This window comes from Manihot esculenta, chromosome 8 (assembly GCF_001659605.2).
Source record: "Manihot esculenta cultivar AM560-2 chromosome 8, M.esculenta_v8, whole genome shotgun sequence".
NCBI lineage: Eukaryota > Viridiplantae > Streptophyta > Magnoliopsida > Malpighiales > Euphorbiaceae > Manihot > Manihot esculenta.
Genome location: NC_035168.2, coordinates 4,422,069 through 4,439,376, shown reverse-complemented (window position 1 = coordinate 4,439,376; position 17,308 = coordinate 4,422,069). Strand labels below are relative to the sequence as shown.

The 17,308-nt window shown below is 23.4% G+C and overlaps 1 protein-coding gene and 1 non-coding gene across 2 annotated transcripts; both read right to left on the bottom strand.

The window, feature by feature from the left end:
- Nucleotides 1-5,130: 5,130 nt before the first annotated feature.
- LOC110620330 (probable plastid-lipid-associated protein 13, chloroplastic) lies at nucleotides 5,131-12,202 on the bottom strand. The gene is made up of 7 exons (XM_021764018.2): nucleotides 11,906-12,202; nucleotides 11,617-11,738; nucleotides 11,454-11,537; nucleotides 11,189-11,285; nucleotides 7,721-7,937; nucleotides 5,648-5,697; nucleotides 5,131-5,452 (listed from the first exon to the last, which is right to left on the bottom strand). Exons 1-7 carry the CDS (start codon nucleotides 12,146-12,148, stop codon nucleotides 5,354-5,356), a joined length of 912 nt encoding a protein of 303 aa, XP_021619710.1. The 5' UTR covers nucleotides 12,149-12,202; the 3' UTR covers nucleotides 5,131-5,353.
- A 5,032-nt stretch (nucleotides 12,203-17,234) lies between these two features.
- On the bottom strand, nucleotides 17,235-17,307 carry TRNAA-UGC. The gene has a single exon. It is a non-coding gene; the product is annotated as a tRNA-Ala (tRNA).
- Nucleotide 17,308: the final 1 nt, after the last annotated feature.

Below are 17,308 nucleotides of genomic sequence, written 5' to 3'. Positions count from 1 at the left end.
AAGGACTACTAAGCAAACTAACAAATCCAAGAGGAAAAGAAACCTTTACAAAAATGAAAAGAAATCCTATTGCAATGTTGGGAATTGGGACTCGGGAACGAAATGGAAAAGGTAGAGCCCCTCACAATTTTTTTTGGATCCAAACTAATAAAGAAAAGTGAAGAAAAAAAAAAAGCCCCTATATTTATACACTCTTTGGAATTAGATATGGCCCAATCCAATTCTTGGCCTGATTTTATACCATTTGGGTTAGACTCCTTTATGATAATTGCCAAAATTTGATGAGATAAAAAAAAAAATTACTTTAAGCTTAATTTGGTGGTAAGGTAAGTGTATTAGTGTGAATCTAGTAGCTTTTAAATTCAATTCTTTCTAATCTTTTATCTCCTTATAATTTTATCAAAAAAAAATTATAATACTCATGTAATTTAGGTAATTACTTTAATAATAAAAAATGAATAATTTATAATTATAGTTACAATTATACTGGATTGTAAAAAACCACTAATTTATATTAGTATTTTGCCATTGATTGGGGCTTTAGTAAATAATAATTTTCATTAAATAAATACAGATCATTTTAGTACTATTAATTGTTCTAAGAGCTTAATGTTTTTAAATAATTATCATTTAAAAGTTAAAGCTAGTGCTTTTTATGAGCTACTAAATTATTTTAAATAATATTTTGATTTTAATATCATACTATTCATATCACGGCAGATATAAAAATTTAAATTTAAAATCACCCAAAATCATTTAAAAATTACTCAAATTCACCCATTAGAATTCATATGAATCGGATTCCCGCAAGAATCCGCCCGATAACCATCCTAGCCATAACTCAATGGAATATATATATATATATATATATATATATTTGAAAAAGAAAAAACTACCTTTTCTGGCATAAGACATGAAAAAAGAACAACTATGGCATAAAACTTTTTTATCAAAATACAATGCCTTATGTTGACAATTAAGTAAATAAGAAGATTCATAAATAGCAGGTCCTTATAACACACAAACACAATGAAGTAGGATTATTTTGAGCTTTACCTACTAATTGTAAATTTAATTATGGAGAAATTATTATTTAGTTCAGAAAAATCATTAAAAATTTTTAAAATTTTATTTTCATCAATAAATCAATTCTTTTTTAAAAAAATATGTTCATTCAATTAATTTATAAAATATATTTCTATTTTATCAAAGAAATTTACTATCTATGAGGGTGTATATATAGAAAAATATATTAATTAATTTTTAATTTTAAAAATTATATTAAAACATGTTTGAAATTATAAATTTATTAAATTAACTGTTTATTTAATTTAATTATTAAATATTTTACTATTTAATACTCATGGTTTGAAAAGTTTATCGTTATCATAAAAATTTTGTAAATCTGATTGCTAATTAGTCTCTTCATATTGAATAGATTATAAGTGTTTTTTAAAAAAAATTTACTATTTATTTTTCTTTAATAGAAAAATTTAAGAAAAATTTATTAATTAATCCCATCATTTAAAAAAAATTAAAATATCTTTTAAAAAATTAAATAATATACTAATTAGTCATTTTATTCATTTTAATTATTAAATATGTATTATTTAATTTTATAATATAAAAATTCTTTAGTTGATTCTTTAATTTTATAAAAATATCTATGAATTAGTTTTTTTATATTAAGAGTATTTTAAATATTTTGTTATCATACTTTAAAATTGATGAAGTAATTAATAGATTTTTTAAAAATCTCTCGAACATGTTAATATATTTTTTAAAAGTAAATTATTAATTAGTAAATTTTTTGACATCATATAAATTAAATAGTATTTTTTTTATTTTTATAAAATTTAATGATTAAAATTAATAGAGATATTAATTAATAAATTTAATATCAGGAAAATTATAATGTATTTTTTAAAATCATGGTACTAATGAATTTTTTTATATATGAGATAGATCAAATAATAATTTTTCTTTATTTAATATCATATATGTAAAAATAATTTATTTTTCAATGTAATCATTTATAAAATTATTTATATTTTTATTTTATTATTAAATACTATATTTCAAAAAAATATGGTATTACTTATTTTTATATAAAAAATTTATAAATTTATTTTTATACAAATAATTTTTAGATAATCATTTTTAAGAAATAAATAATAAAAATTAAATAACTGTTTTTAGTTTTTAAAAATAAAAAATAAAAATGGTACGAAATACATTTTTAATAATTAAAAATAATTAGTTAATAGATTTTTTAAAATCTCATAAATGTTTAATATTTTTTAAATTAAAAAATTAATTAATAAAATCTTTTCATAAAAAGTAAATAATTAATTTCCTTTTAATTATTAAGAAATAGCCCGTTCATTATTCAAGCATGAGGGAATGGCTATAAGCGTCAAGTAAACAAGAAATAAGAATAATTGCTCTTGAGAATACTACCCTATTAGACAAACTTGCTTTTGTTATGGATAATGAGTCGTTTTTTTAGCCTTTGCAATGTACTCTGCCTTGTATCTTTGGATTTTTGGAGATAGAGAGATTAGATGGGAATTCAAGAATTAGAGTTATGGGTTTCAGCAAAGATCATGAAAGTTTTTAATTTTCTTATTATATATATCCATTCCATTTGTGCAAATGGAATAGTCTGTTAATATTATAATTTCTCCATAGATCCAAATAAACAAGAGAAAAAATAAAAATAAAAATAAAATAACAGACTTACCTAACTATATAAATTTTTATTATAAAATAATAGTAAAATTTATATAAAATTTTATATATTTATGCTATGAGTTTACTAAAAATATTTTTAATTCTTAGAGTTTCGAATTAAAAAATTATATCAATGAGTTTATTAGAGATGTAGTCAATTTTTAGTACTCCAACTAAATTTATTTTATAATTTTAATTCAATTTTTATTTTTACTTAGATTTGAATTCGTATTATACTACAATTAATTTGAGATATATATTTTTTTATAATTTTTTATATATCATAATGTATAAATATATATATATATATACACACATTAATATCATATAATAGGTGAATGTTATAATTATTATATCATATATTATAATTATAGATAATTTACATACTATTATATTTTGATACATGATAGATTTTTTTGAGTTGTGATATAATTATAAGAAAAGGAGAAGGGTATGTACCATCAGAATATCCGAGCCGATCACACTATGGAAGGTTGATCCATTATAGTATGCAAGTTAGAGTTCCGCACCAGAACATTCGATCCGACCACACTACAGAAGATCCATCCATCACAGCATACAGGTCATATCTCTTATGTCTCTGACCTTATCAATGTCCAGAATATAAATATATAGACTGATCTCATTAATGCTCAGAACAAATAGACCGACCTTTTTAAGACGTGCAGATCCCTTAAAATCATAATTATACGTGCAGTAAATCCGTTAGAACGTCTCGATATAGTCAAGGTATTAATACCCCTGAACCAATTATGCTAGAAAACAAATTTTGAACAGTTCCAGAGGCTAGAAACCCTCAATCACTTTTAAAAAATTGGAACCAATTATGTTACAGTTTTAGAGGCTAGAAACCGTCAACCACTTTTAAAAACTCCAACTTTCACGAGTCAGAAAGGCAAGTTCTACTCACTTTTGATTTTCAACTATTCAATCACATCCACTAACTTTCCCGCGTTATCATCCCTTTTCCCACCAAATTTTAAACACATCATGTCTTTTATTTAATTTTTTAATAATTTTAATTATAAAAATACAAAATCATTTTATTATTTTTAATTATAAGTGCGTTACTACATTTATGATATATTGATCATATGCTACATAAATATATTATAGTTAAATATTATATAATAAAAAATAATTAAAATACCTATTAAATAATATATTTATATTATTATTTTTATGGTTACTTTTATATATATATAATTTTAAACAAATTATAAATTATTTAAATGTTTATTATATATAATATAATTTGTATTAATAACTGAATTTAAACTTAAATGATAATTAATAATAACTTTTAGTGCAAAAATTGTATAAAATTATTTTAAAAATTAGAATAATGTTGAAATCAAATCCAATCAAAATTAAAATTAAAACTGAAAGACGACGAACCATACTGAATTAGAATTGATATAGCAAAATTTCGAATAAAAACAATATCAATTTCTGTTCAATTTTAGTTTCTAAGTAAATCATGAACTACAACAAGTCGCACATTCCTAAAGTTTATATAAACTAATTTAGACAAAAATTGTTCAAAAATAAAGTAAATACACACCCCTCCATTTTAAAATCTACAAAAAATATATATGGAAATATTTATTTGTACCGGTATATATACCTCAAAAAATTTTTAAAATATAAACAAGTGAGTTATAGCATGAAAAAATAGATGGAATTTATTTTAATGTCTAAATTGACTATTTATAAATATTAAAAATAAAGCCTTCTTTAGGCCAAACAATAATTTTTATTTTATTTTTATCTACTATTAAGCTATTTTAATTTATAAATAAGTATTTACCAATTTTAGGCTAAATTGATGCCAATTGTTTGGAGTGTAGCCCTATCCAGAAATGATTTAATTGAACTATTTTTATTTTGATAAATTATTGCATGAACATGGTTTGATTCATGTAAATATAAAAATTTTAGTTAAAATTAAAAAAAAAAATGGCTAAAATTATAAAATTGTACAAAAATTTAGTTAAAATATATAATTTATTTTTAATAAGGTGGATCTCATAATTTTAAATTATATTTTTCTGACTCGACATGCCACATAAAATATAATCCAACTTCTTCTATCGACTCCTAATTAAAATGATTAATAACCTTTCTAATTTAGCAAAAATTATAAAAAAAAAATTGACTAAAATTGAAAAACACCATAAAGTTTAGCTAGAAATAATAGTTTATCCATTAAAATAAACAATTGTAATAAGGGTAAATTAGTCCTATATAAAATATATGAGGGTAAAAGAGGAAATAAGTTTTATATAACAATGCAAAACCAATTGGTGGTTAAAGAATATGTGCATTTCCTTAGTTTTATAACCATTGAATTCAATCACCAACAATCATACAATATACAACCCAATCTTCCCAAATATAAATATAATAATATATTACATTACCATGAAAAAACATCATCCAAACAATACCTTATTCTCCTAAAATTACTTCTTAACATATTTCCTTTTGTAACAGTAAAATATGCAAAATCCAATATAGAGAAAGAGATAGTGAGAATGAAATAGTTTATATTGTAGCAGAAGTTTAGAGAGGAAAATAAATAGTTGGTTTAGATACACTAGTTCTCATTCTCAGTGCCGCTGGGTTCCGCTTCGGAAGATGCAGTGCTATCTATCCTTGTAAGAACTTCTTGTTCTCCACTAATATCACGCAATATCTGTGTCAAAAAAAATATAATAAGAATTCAGGATTACATGTCAGTCTTAAATGTAAACAACTAAATCCTCATACGATTATAACATATGTAGCTCATGTCTGCAAATGAGCAACCTCAAAATCGACATGAAAGATACAGTGACTATATATGTGCAGTCTATAAATTGGTTTCCCAATATACATCAAGGATACTTACAAGTATGTCCTCATCAAGATAAGAAATCATGAAGAGCCTCTGGAAACCAGCTGCAGGCATTAAAAATTTCTTAGCACAAATTTTAAATTGTTAACATAAGCTATTGTATTTAGATATCCAAGTACTTAAATGGAAGCATATGTCAAAAGAGGAAAAGTCATTGGCACAAAGTAATAGTAAAACTTTAAAACGCACGCCACTACCAAATAAACCTAAATGCCTAATGATGCAGTCAAGGAAGATTGCATGTAGGAATGATTTTTTATTTGATTTTGATTGTAAAATTTATATATCTGCCATTCATTTTTTATACTAGACAAATTTTAATTGTAATATTTACAGGGTTCTATTAGGTTTAGTATTTTCTTACTTTGTGATTAGTCTTAATAATAGACATATCATATAATCTAGGTATTATAATAGAAGCATGTAGTCTTAAATTTGTTTTGCATGCTTCCTGAGTTTTCTTCCCTTAGATTACTTTTATTTCAATTGCAAAACCACCATCATCTCTTCCTCATACTGCCATACCACTGCGCTGTCAATAGCACAACGCCAAGGGAACCTTCCGGCACAAATCTAACTACTAGAGACTCCCAGAAACCAAGTTCCTGTTGCGTTAGGTATTAACCCTAATCACTTTCGGCCTTGGTTCCAGTTTCAACACCTTCCCAATTGTCGTCTCGTACTGATCAGTCATTGTCATTGCGAGTCAAAGTACCAGGCAGGCATGCACCCTCACGCTCCATGTCAGGTCAAATCCACCCATAAAGTTGTGTGGCACGTCTTCACCTGATCCACTATGGCAGAAACTATGCACAGTATGTCACATTGTCTGATAGTGCCACATCAAAGTACCTGCCACATCATCAACTTTTGGCAGAATTCTTGTCCACTCATATTGATATTGTCCTTACTTCTTACTCCAGTTTTTTGAAAAAAGAGAATTGAAGCACTATGAGGTTTTATGTAAGCTAAAATTAAAAGGTTACAAGATGAAATCAATGACTATAAACTATAAAGACAATTTGATAAAATACGTTACTTGAAGGATTCATATGGTATGTCAAACTTCTTTTATGAGTTAGAAAGAGAACTTAATTCATCATAAATACAAAATATATGAAAGTGAATTTCAATTAATTTTTTCATGAGAAATCTATTTGTATGCATTTTGAGTAATGAACCGAATTTATTTAATGATTTTTTAAAATTGAAATAAATATAACACCCATTAATATAAATAAATAAATCTAATCAATTAAATTTTCAACATATATGCTATATTTATATGTATTTTAATAGTATGTTTAAATTTTACATAAAAGTAATTAATTTTATACTTATATATATATTTTTTACAAACTTACAAGTTCGATCTTTAATATACAAAATTATCAGTTACTATCACTTTTTTATTATTCACTGCTTTGTAAAGAGTCTATTTTTGTTGCTAGAACCCATGACCTCTAGGTCACAAATGGAGTGATTTTTCCTTTACACTAAATCAACCTTTGAAAAATATCTCGTTATTTTCAAATAAAATCAATCGCACTCTTATAGAAAGATGAAATGCAAATGATCTACCCACCAAAGGAGATGAACTACACGAAAACTGTGAAGCTAAAATTACAAATCCAAAAGTAGCTAAAGCGAAAACCCATATATCTAAGACAATAGTTATTCAAAATGAAGTTATGAAGCAAGAACATTGGGTACGTAGGCGACCAAAGCAAACATAAAAATCCTACTATGCCAATTGTCAACTATTAACCTTAGAAAAGAAAAACTATTAATGAAATTAAGGTTATATATGTTTGTTCATAACTACTCCGACCTTTCAATTCTCAACTACAAAAGATTATGCAGATCTTTCCAGCAAAGCATATAAAGGTTGGTGAATGGATAACTCGATTTTGATTGCTTCACGTCTAACAAGGGATGTTTTGATTTGAAATCTGGTTTTCAATAAAATGACTGGAGATTTCTAGAACTAGTATAGGATAAGAAAGATGCAGGAGGTTTGAACCCTTGAATGCTCATACCACAGGAAAAAAATTACGAAGTACTTACGTAGGGGAACTTTTAATCCATTGGGAAGAGCTTCAGTAACATGAACCGGAACGTGTTGCACGGCGCTGGCAGCGCGGTCAACTGCACCTTTTACATGTTCTGGTATATCTTTCTCTGCGATTGTTGGCATCTCAAGAATTGCTTCAACATATTCCTCTTTCATTCTTAGAGGTCCCTCCACAGATAAATTTGACAAAACAACACATTTGATTTCGATCTGCATTACGCCAGGAAAAGGGAGTCATAATAAATCTCAAAAACCTGCAACAAGAGCATACAGAAGATGTTCACAATGAATAGAAAATTAATAATTTCCGTCATCCATGTCAGGAGGTCTCAGACAAAACTAAATGCCCGAAACTACTGCATGTCCTTTGTAACATCAGTACAAAGTTGGAATTTTGAAACATGAATCAAGACATCCAGTCCTTAATGCATCTATGACAGATAAATTAGCAATTGGCCTGCAGATGGATATTGTCCTCCAACTTTTATTAGATTCCTAAAATCATGCCCTAAAATTCAAAAGTTTGCAATGTGTTGAAATTGATGTTATTTCATGCTTGATTAGTAACGGAAATAAGTCCAATTAATCCTTTATACTTTTGATCACGAGTCAAATAAGTTTAATTTAATTTTTTTTTATTAATAAAGTCATGTACTTTGCTAAATACTAATCTAATAGTATAATATTTTTTTAATAATAACATATATTTTTTTTAATAATAACATATTATTTTTTAATTTGAACTATAAAAAATTTAGTATTTTAATTAATATAAAAATTAAAAAAATTTATGAAATAATAAATAATTTAAAATTATAAAAATTAAATTTCATTTAAAAAATATTTTATTATTAAAAAATATAATATTAGATAAAAGAATTATTTTATTCTTAATAAAAACACAAAGATTTAATTGATAAAAAAATTTAAATTAAATTTATTTAACTCTTAAATAAAAATATAATATTAATAGAAAAAAATATAAGAGTTTGATTGGACTTATTTATTTAATAACTTTTTTTTGAAATGGTTAATAACTATTATTATGAAAAATATCCCTATTTAATTTAGGATTTGTATTCAATAAGTTATGTTTATTTGGTTGAAGAATTATGGTATCATGCCTTGGGTTTGCTTATATATTGTGAAAAACAAAATACTATTAAATAAAGATTGTAGCTCTTTGTGGTTGTCTTTGGACATAGGCTCTTGTAGCTGAGCTCTGTAAACCTTTGTTATTATTATTTTTTTATTATTATTCTAAATTTAATGCTTTGTTTGAATTGAGGGAAATGGAAAAGGGGAAGTGAGAAAAGAGAAAAGAAACAAAAAAGTTCCCTCTATTTTCTTGTTTGGACATCAACTAAAAAAGAGAAAAAGAGAGAAAAGGAGATAAAAGAAGAAGAAATCATATTTCTCAACTTCTTATATTTTATCAAAAACATTTTTCATTAAATTAGTGAAAATGGAAAGAAATGCATGAATTAATTATATTAAAATATTCTCATTGTTTTAAAGTCCCTATTTATTAATCTGTGAAGGTGTAATAGTAATTTTTATTTTAAAAAAACTATATTTCTTCCTATTCTAAGGATCTGTCCGGGAAAAAAAAGTAAATCACATTTCTATTATTTGCTTCTCTCTATTTTTCCTTTTTAATTTCTCTCCGTTTCCACCTCACAACTAGACATCTAAATAAAGGATAACACAATGTTATGTTTCAATCTAACCCACCATGGCATCAGTTGATCTGTGGCTTCAGGTCATAAATAGAAGAACACAATCAACCAAGAACTTTTATCTGCTGATAACGAGGATGCTAGGCCATAGAGTTGTGTGCTCTTTTTCTTCTTGCAAAAAATAATACTCTCTCCGTTCTATAATTTTTATTCAATTTATTTTTTTATACATATTAAAAAATATAATTTTTTTTATTAACTTTCTAATTATACCTATTTTAAATATATTAATTTTTATTAAATATTAAAAAATATTTTAAGAGATTTTTTAAAATAAGACAAAATTAAATAAAGTTATAATTGCCTATTTATATATTACTATAATTTTAAAAAAATGAAAAATAATTTTAAAATAATTAAAAAAATGAATAAAATTATGAAACGATAAAAATAATAATAATTTATGTGATAAAATTTTATACAATTATTTATATATAATATATTTTTGAAATACATCCACCTATTTTGATTAAATTTTTATGTTTAATTTTAAAATTTTTAATTTTTACGTTGTGTTTTTACTTAATTTTTATTACTTTTATAAATTAAAATAAGTTAAGGAATGTATAATGCACTTTGCAAAAAAATTTAAAAAAAAAATAGAGAGATTGTAAAGAAATAGATAAAAATATGAGATAGTCTCATATTTTTGCCTTTATCTCGTATTTTATCCTTTTTCCAGTAGTAAAAAATACAAGGTAAACCCATTTTCATGGTTTACCCCGTTTTCACACTTTTCCACGCATTATGCCTTATAATTTTTTATTAAAAATTTTAATCCTTTAAATTTTCTCCTAGACCACATATTAGAAATCTCAAACGGTATAAATACATATAGATACTAAAAGATTTTTTTGCCACTCTTAAATACCGATACACGGTTTAAATTGCAAGAAACTCAAAAAATAAAATTTGAAAGATTTAAAAAGAGAAATCTATACATTCAGAGTTTTTTTTTTCTCTTATTTTTTTAATTTATTGTAAAAATATTTTGTGATAATTTTAGATAATTTCCCAATTGAATTTATTTTTAAATTCTTGACTATGAGCAGTTAAATTCTTTTAACAGGGACTTGATTTATTTGGATTAATAATTCTCTTTAAATTTATTTGAGTTAATTTTTATTTTATTTATTTATTATTCAATTTTTAAAATTAATACTTTTGAAAAAAATATATTTTCTCCTAAAATTAATATTAAAAAGAAACGTTTTAAAATTAAATTAAAAATTAAATATTATATAAATATTAATTAGATGATCATGTGTTTAAATAATTAATTAAAGTATTATTAAATTATCGAGAGATATATGATAATTTTTAATAAATTAATTTAGTTCTAGAGAAAAGTAATTATTTTAAAATTATTTATTCTAAATTTAGTAATTAAAATTTAATCAGTAACTAAATAAATTAATCAAATTAATTAAATTTAAGTAAAATTAAAATACTTTAATATTTAATATTAATTATTTCAAGAATTTTACTTTTTGAATGGTTAATTTTATTATTTTATTTTATTTTATTTTAAATTTTAAAATTATAATTATTATTAATAGTCTAAATAATAATTAAATTTATATTTTTTATACTTAATTTTCAGTCTTTTCCGTGTGTATATGATATTTTACTAACTTTTTATTATTTGAAAAGATTTTTTTTATTACGCTGTACAGTTGTGAATATTAATAATAATATAATAAAATAAAGATCGAAGAGTACCGAGGACAGTAGTTTCATCCTTGGAGTAATCCTTGTTTTTGCATCTTTAATCAGCACATCCAACTGTGATAAATTAGCCAGCTGTGAAGGTAATTTCCTGCAACAAAATTGAGGCTACTAACATAATCAACTGCTTTCAAATTAACTAACTGAAAGGACCCAAGCAACAATTTGTATAGATGCATACAAATAGCATTCCCTTTGTCTCATGAGTGGGCAAATCATTGGGGAGAGGGGAAAGAAGAGGAAATAGAGAAGTACTCACTCCAACAAAAATCTAGCACCACAGAATCCCGGACTTCCAGATCCAAACCACTCGAGATTCCAGTGACCTTCCAAATATGGCGACCTGAGTAGCTGAAGAAATAAGTAAACATCTACTAAGAAAATATGCAAATTGGTATTGCTTTTTTAAAAAAAGCACCTACGTAGTTGGTTTAGGCGTTGGATTGTGCCGCTCAAGATTAATTATTTTCTCATTCACTTCAATCCTCTGCAAATCTGTCGCCTTCCCCGAAACAAGACCTTCAAAACTCCCAAACTCTTTAAACTGAATCAAAGGAACGCTCCAGCATTAGACACATAAAAACCATTGAATTACGCTGAAATTCTCAATTTTCAGTTCTATCCTTAAATAAGATCATCAATTCAAACTAAATAAAAATTGTTTCAATCGGTGGAAAAAGCAAAGAAAATTCTGAAATTATGAGACTTAACAGCGGAAAGCAACGACTCCTTAGCAGAAATCCGCTCCATATCCTGGTGGAAGGTAGGGGAAGATCCCAGTACTGCCTGCTCATTCGTAGCTGTGCAGACCATTTTCCGGATTCTCCGGCGATGCTCCGAAGGTCGGGGGAAAGAGACGATAGGAGCGGTGGCATGAGTGGAAATGAAACACAACGAAGAAAAGTGAGAATTAATCGCAGAATTTGCAGAGAGCGAGAAGTGTAGCGTAGCCATTCCAAAAATAAAGGAATAGGAAATATTTTTCAGCCTGGACCTTCATTTCCCGCCAGGCTTTCTATTTTATATTATTTTATTTTATCATTATTAAAGCAAAGTAAGTTTTATGAAAAATATTGCTACAAAAATATTTTCTGCGTTTTCTACACTTAAAATTGGAAAAATATTTTCTAAGTTTAATGTACTTTGGACATTTAAAATAATTAATTGATGAAAAACTTTTTTTCAACAAAAAAATACTAAATTATTTTTTAGAAAATTTGCTTTCTTATCAGGTTTAAAAATTGTTTAATGTTACTATCTATAAATTTATTGATATCTTTATATTTTTAAAATTATAATTAAATAATAAAAATTATTAAATAATTTATTGAAAATATTTTTCATATAAATATATTTTAAATATATGTTTATTTACAACAAATAAAGGAAGTTTACAGCTCCGTTTGTATAAAATAATTTATATTTAAAAAATATTTTTTATGAAAAATATTTTTTAACAAGTTTATTTTTAATTACTTTAATTTTAATTTAAAAATTAAAGTTTATTAACAAATTTATATATAAAAATTTTAATAATAATTTTAAAATATAAAAATGAGAAAAGGATGTTTGGTCTAATTTATAGAATTTATTTTATAAGCATAAAATGTTTATAAGCTAATTTAAACTTATAAATGTTTTTAAGTTTTTAATTGTTACGTATTTGATACGTATAAATTTTTATAAATAGTATATAAAATTTGATGTGTTTCATTAAAAATAATTAAATATTTTTATTATGAAAATGACTAAAAATGATATAAATTAATTTATTATTAAATGAGAGTATATATTATAATTTTAAATTTTTAATAAAAATATTATATTAATTTAATTTGTTAAATTAGCTTATAAATATTAAAATAAAGAAAATGAGAATATCAAATTTTTTTAGTTACATTACTATAAATAAACGCGTCATTTAATTTTTAAAATTTATAAATTAATTTAATCGATTTATAAATTATACTAAATATCCTTAAAATTATACTTTAAAATGACTTATTCAATTAGAAAAATATTTTTTGATAATTAAATTTTTTAAATATTTTTCATATTAAAAAATAAAGAAAATATATTTTAAATGAAACTTAATTTTATTTTTAGGTTTTCTAATAGCTTATATAAATTATTTTAAAAATAAATTTAAAATATTTTTCATGAAAATTACATAAAAAAAACCAAACAAACTTCACGCGACACGATAACCGATGCATAAAAACAGATAAAATTACTGCTAATATCAAAACAACTTTTAATTAGAATAGAAAAAGTTTAAATTAGTCCCTGAATTTTTATCAAAATTTAAATAAGCACCACGTTTTTTTTCTAAATTTTACATTTAAGTTTAAATAAGTTATGGTCTTATAAATATATATTTTTTAATGATAACAAATTTTAGTAATAATTTTTTATTTTAAATATTAACGGTTACATTTTTATTTTTATTTTTATTTTTATTTTTATTTTTATTGAAATAGTAAATAATTCTTACTATCTTCAAATTACAAACATAATATCTATTATTCAAAATAATTACCAGTCACTATTATCTAATAGGTTATGATCTATGATTTTATATAGTTCATAAAATTTTATCAATTTAAATATGATGGATGAAAATAATATATAAAAAAAAGAGAGATTATAAAGTTATGCTAAGTCGATTTTATTTATAAACTATAATTTAATTAATTTTTAAATTTTTATTAATTATTTATGCAATCACTTTATTGTATGATTAAGTTATTACCTTTCAATGCTACAATAAATAATCATTATTATTAAATTATAAGTTTATATAATTCATATATAACTGTTTTTTTTTTCACTTGCACAGTCATTACGTTTTCAATTATTAATAGTATTTTTTAGAATATTTTTATAATTATTAAATCGTTAATACCGCATAAAAATATTTCTCCTAGATTAATTATTAATATAAACATTCAATATATTTTACAGATAGAGAAATACATAAAATTACACATAATAAAATAAGAAATTAAAAAATTTTGTTGAAATTGTTCATTTGAAAATTTTTTGAAAATTTAATCGGAACAATAGGGCTGTTATACTCATTATTAAACTTGTTGAAAAGATGAAATATAACTAAGATATATATTTTTTTAGAAGTTGAATCGATCATCAGAATAAGAATTAGGTTAAAAATTAGAATACGTTATGAGAAAATAAAATTTCCATCGAAAAGAAGGAAATGAAAAGTTTTCATATAGAATCAAAAATGAATTTTTCATTATGTAGATGCCAAATCATGAATTAATAACTGCACCCAATTTTCAAAAGAATTTCAATTATTTCAAACTTTTTCTTTTTCTAAAATAAAATATTTATGAAATTTTGGATTAAATTTTATTTTATAATATTTATCCATGATTTATATTTCATCTTTCACTTTCTTTTCCTTTGTTTTGAAAAATATAGCGATCAATTTCAATTTTTCTTTTTTATTGATTCTGCTTCATGTGTCTATGTGTCTGTATAGATCCTGTAAAATAATTTTAGTATTATCAAATAAAGATAATGATCAAATATATTATTATTTTTAATTATAAAAAATTTCATCTTTTAAAATGATGAATATATCCTATAATTTAATGAAATTCAAATTATTTTGTATCTTAATTTAATCAATATTTCTATTGCTATATTTTTTAATTTTTTATAATAAAATACTCGCAAAATTTTTAAGAGATAAAAAGTTTAGTCTACCTAAAAAGCAATATAATTAAATGTAAAGCACACACAAAAAAAATATATATATATATATATATTATTTATATATCAAAATAAAAATTATCACTAGATTTTTTTCATAGGAAGATACATTTATTTTAGGGAAAATTTACAATTTAATTTTTAAATTATGAATAAATTCATTAGTAGATTTATTAATTTTAAAAAATATATTAAAATATATTTGAAATTTTAAAAAATATATTAATTAATATTTTTATTAATTTTAATTATAATATAGTTACTATTTAATCTATTTAATATCGAAAAGTCATTAGTATTTAATTTACGATTTTAAAAAATGCAATTAAATTTACCAGCTGAAATTTCTACCAATTAGTTGCTACGTTAAATATTAGATAAAAAAAAATATATTTAATTATTAAAATTAATAATAAAGTAATTAATAAATTTAAAAAATATTTTAATCTATTTTTTTAAAATTATTAGATGAAATTAATTAATATTTTTCATATTACAATAATTAAATAAATTTTTTTTATAAGTTTTTCTTTTTTTTATTTTATAAGTTTTGCTTTTTAATATCTCTTGATGTATATTTTTTCATTTATTAAAATAATTCATATGCATGTTTCCTTAACGAGTTTGTTAACATAACTCACGCGTATATTAAAAATGAAAAAAGGAAAAGACTAAGGATTCTTAAAGAAAGTCACGTTCGCTATTTTTAGAAATTATCTTTTGAATGGCAAAGACTTGTCTATTTAATTTTAGGTTGTGCTCATTCTAGTCTATTTGATTAAAATCAGAGGTTGTGCTCATTCTAGTCTATTTGATTAAAATCAGACGATGGAGAGTTCTTTAGGAAGTTCAACAGCGTACACATAATTCAAATAGTTTTAATTAGACTTGACCCTTAAAAATTATTAATTTTGAGGAAATTTAAATAGATTGAATTATTATTTTTATTTGATATCTCTATTTCTCTCTGAACTCCATATCTGATAGATCTGGTTCTCTCTCGTCTCTTATTATATGGATCTGATTCCTTTTTGAACTCCCTAATGGATCTGTCAAATGGATCTCAGTGTTCTATTTGAGGAAAGAACCTGCAAAATAAAGGACAAACGGTCAGGGGTCCTCCGAAGATGCTCCGGCGGAGACCCTCCGACGTTTAAGTCAGTTTTCATAAATAAGAATAGTATATTCAGGTAAGAGTTGTAGAGAGAAAATAAAAATAGAGTTTAGGCAGGAGAAGAAAGAGAAGAAGATCCCCAGTATATAGTGCTTCCTGTCCTTGTCACTCAGGCCCATACGTACGGGCGCGTCAGGCACCTGCTCCATGCGTAACGACCATTTAATACTCTCTAGAGCGCATGCGGTAGGGCTGGTGAGTGATTGGGTCTACTCCCTTATGGGGCTTGTGCTCATATCTTATTCGGATCACCCTGGGTTGCCGGTCCAGGCTCGTGAAGTCAAGCCGCCTCTCGAGCGTATGATCTGATGGGCTTTGGACCTGTGGCTTTCTTTTAGACCCGACCTTATTCCTGGATTAGGAAAGATCTGGAGGTTATCATTATTAATTTTTGTATTTGATAACATTAAGAGTTTAAGAATTCATTTATTTTTAGAATTATTGTAAGAACTGATTTTAAATTAAAAGTAAATATTAAAATTATCAAGATTTTATATTTAAGGTTATTTTTTATTAAAATTACTCAATCTGTCCTTTAAAACTCAATTTTTTATTTTTTTTTATTTTAACTTTAAATTTACTCGTATTTTTTAAATAATAATTTTTTTTTAAATTTTAATTTAATATTTAATGTATTTATAATTAATATTCAGAAATTTATTATATTATTTTATTAATTTTGAAAAAATGGATTCCATCTCAATTTATATTTTTTAATGATAAAAAAATATGTAAAGTTTAGATTTTAAATATTGTGAACACATTAATAATGATGTTCAAAAAATATTTTCAATGTTGTAAAAATTATTATTATTTATAAAATAAATATTTATGTTTAATTTAAAAATAATAAGAATAATAAAGGATATAAATTAATTTAAAATTTATTATTAATTTGTTTAAAATAAATGAATTCAATTGAATTTTATTATTTTAAAAAAAATTTTAATTTAAATAAAAAATTATTTTATAAATTGAAATAAATTAAATTTCATTATAAAAAATACATTTCAAAACAAAAGGCTAGAATATATTAACAATGAATTTAAAATTATTTTTAATAAAATTTAGTTTTAAAAATATCGAATTAACAAATCCAATTCTCGAAAACAGTAACAGGCGAGAAAGTGGAGATGCGGGGTATCGAACCCCGTACCTCTCGCATGCAAAGCGAGCGCTCTACCGTTTGAGCTACATCCCCA

Coding starts and splice junctions, on each gene's coding strand:
- LOC110620330 (XM_021764018.2), bottom strand. CDS start 12,148: ATGGCTACGCTACACTTCTCGCTCTCTGCAAATTCTGCGATTAATTCT. Junction 11,739..11,905: donor AGGAGTCGTTGCTTTCCGCT/GTTAAGTCTCAT, acceptor CCTTTGATTCAG/TTTAAAGAGTTTGGGAGTTT. Junction 11,286..11,453: donor GGTGCTAGATTTTTGTTGGA/GTGAGTACTTCT, acceptor ATTTTGTTGCAG/GAAATTACCTTCACAGCTGG.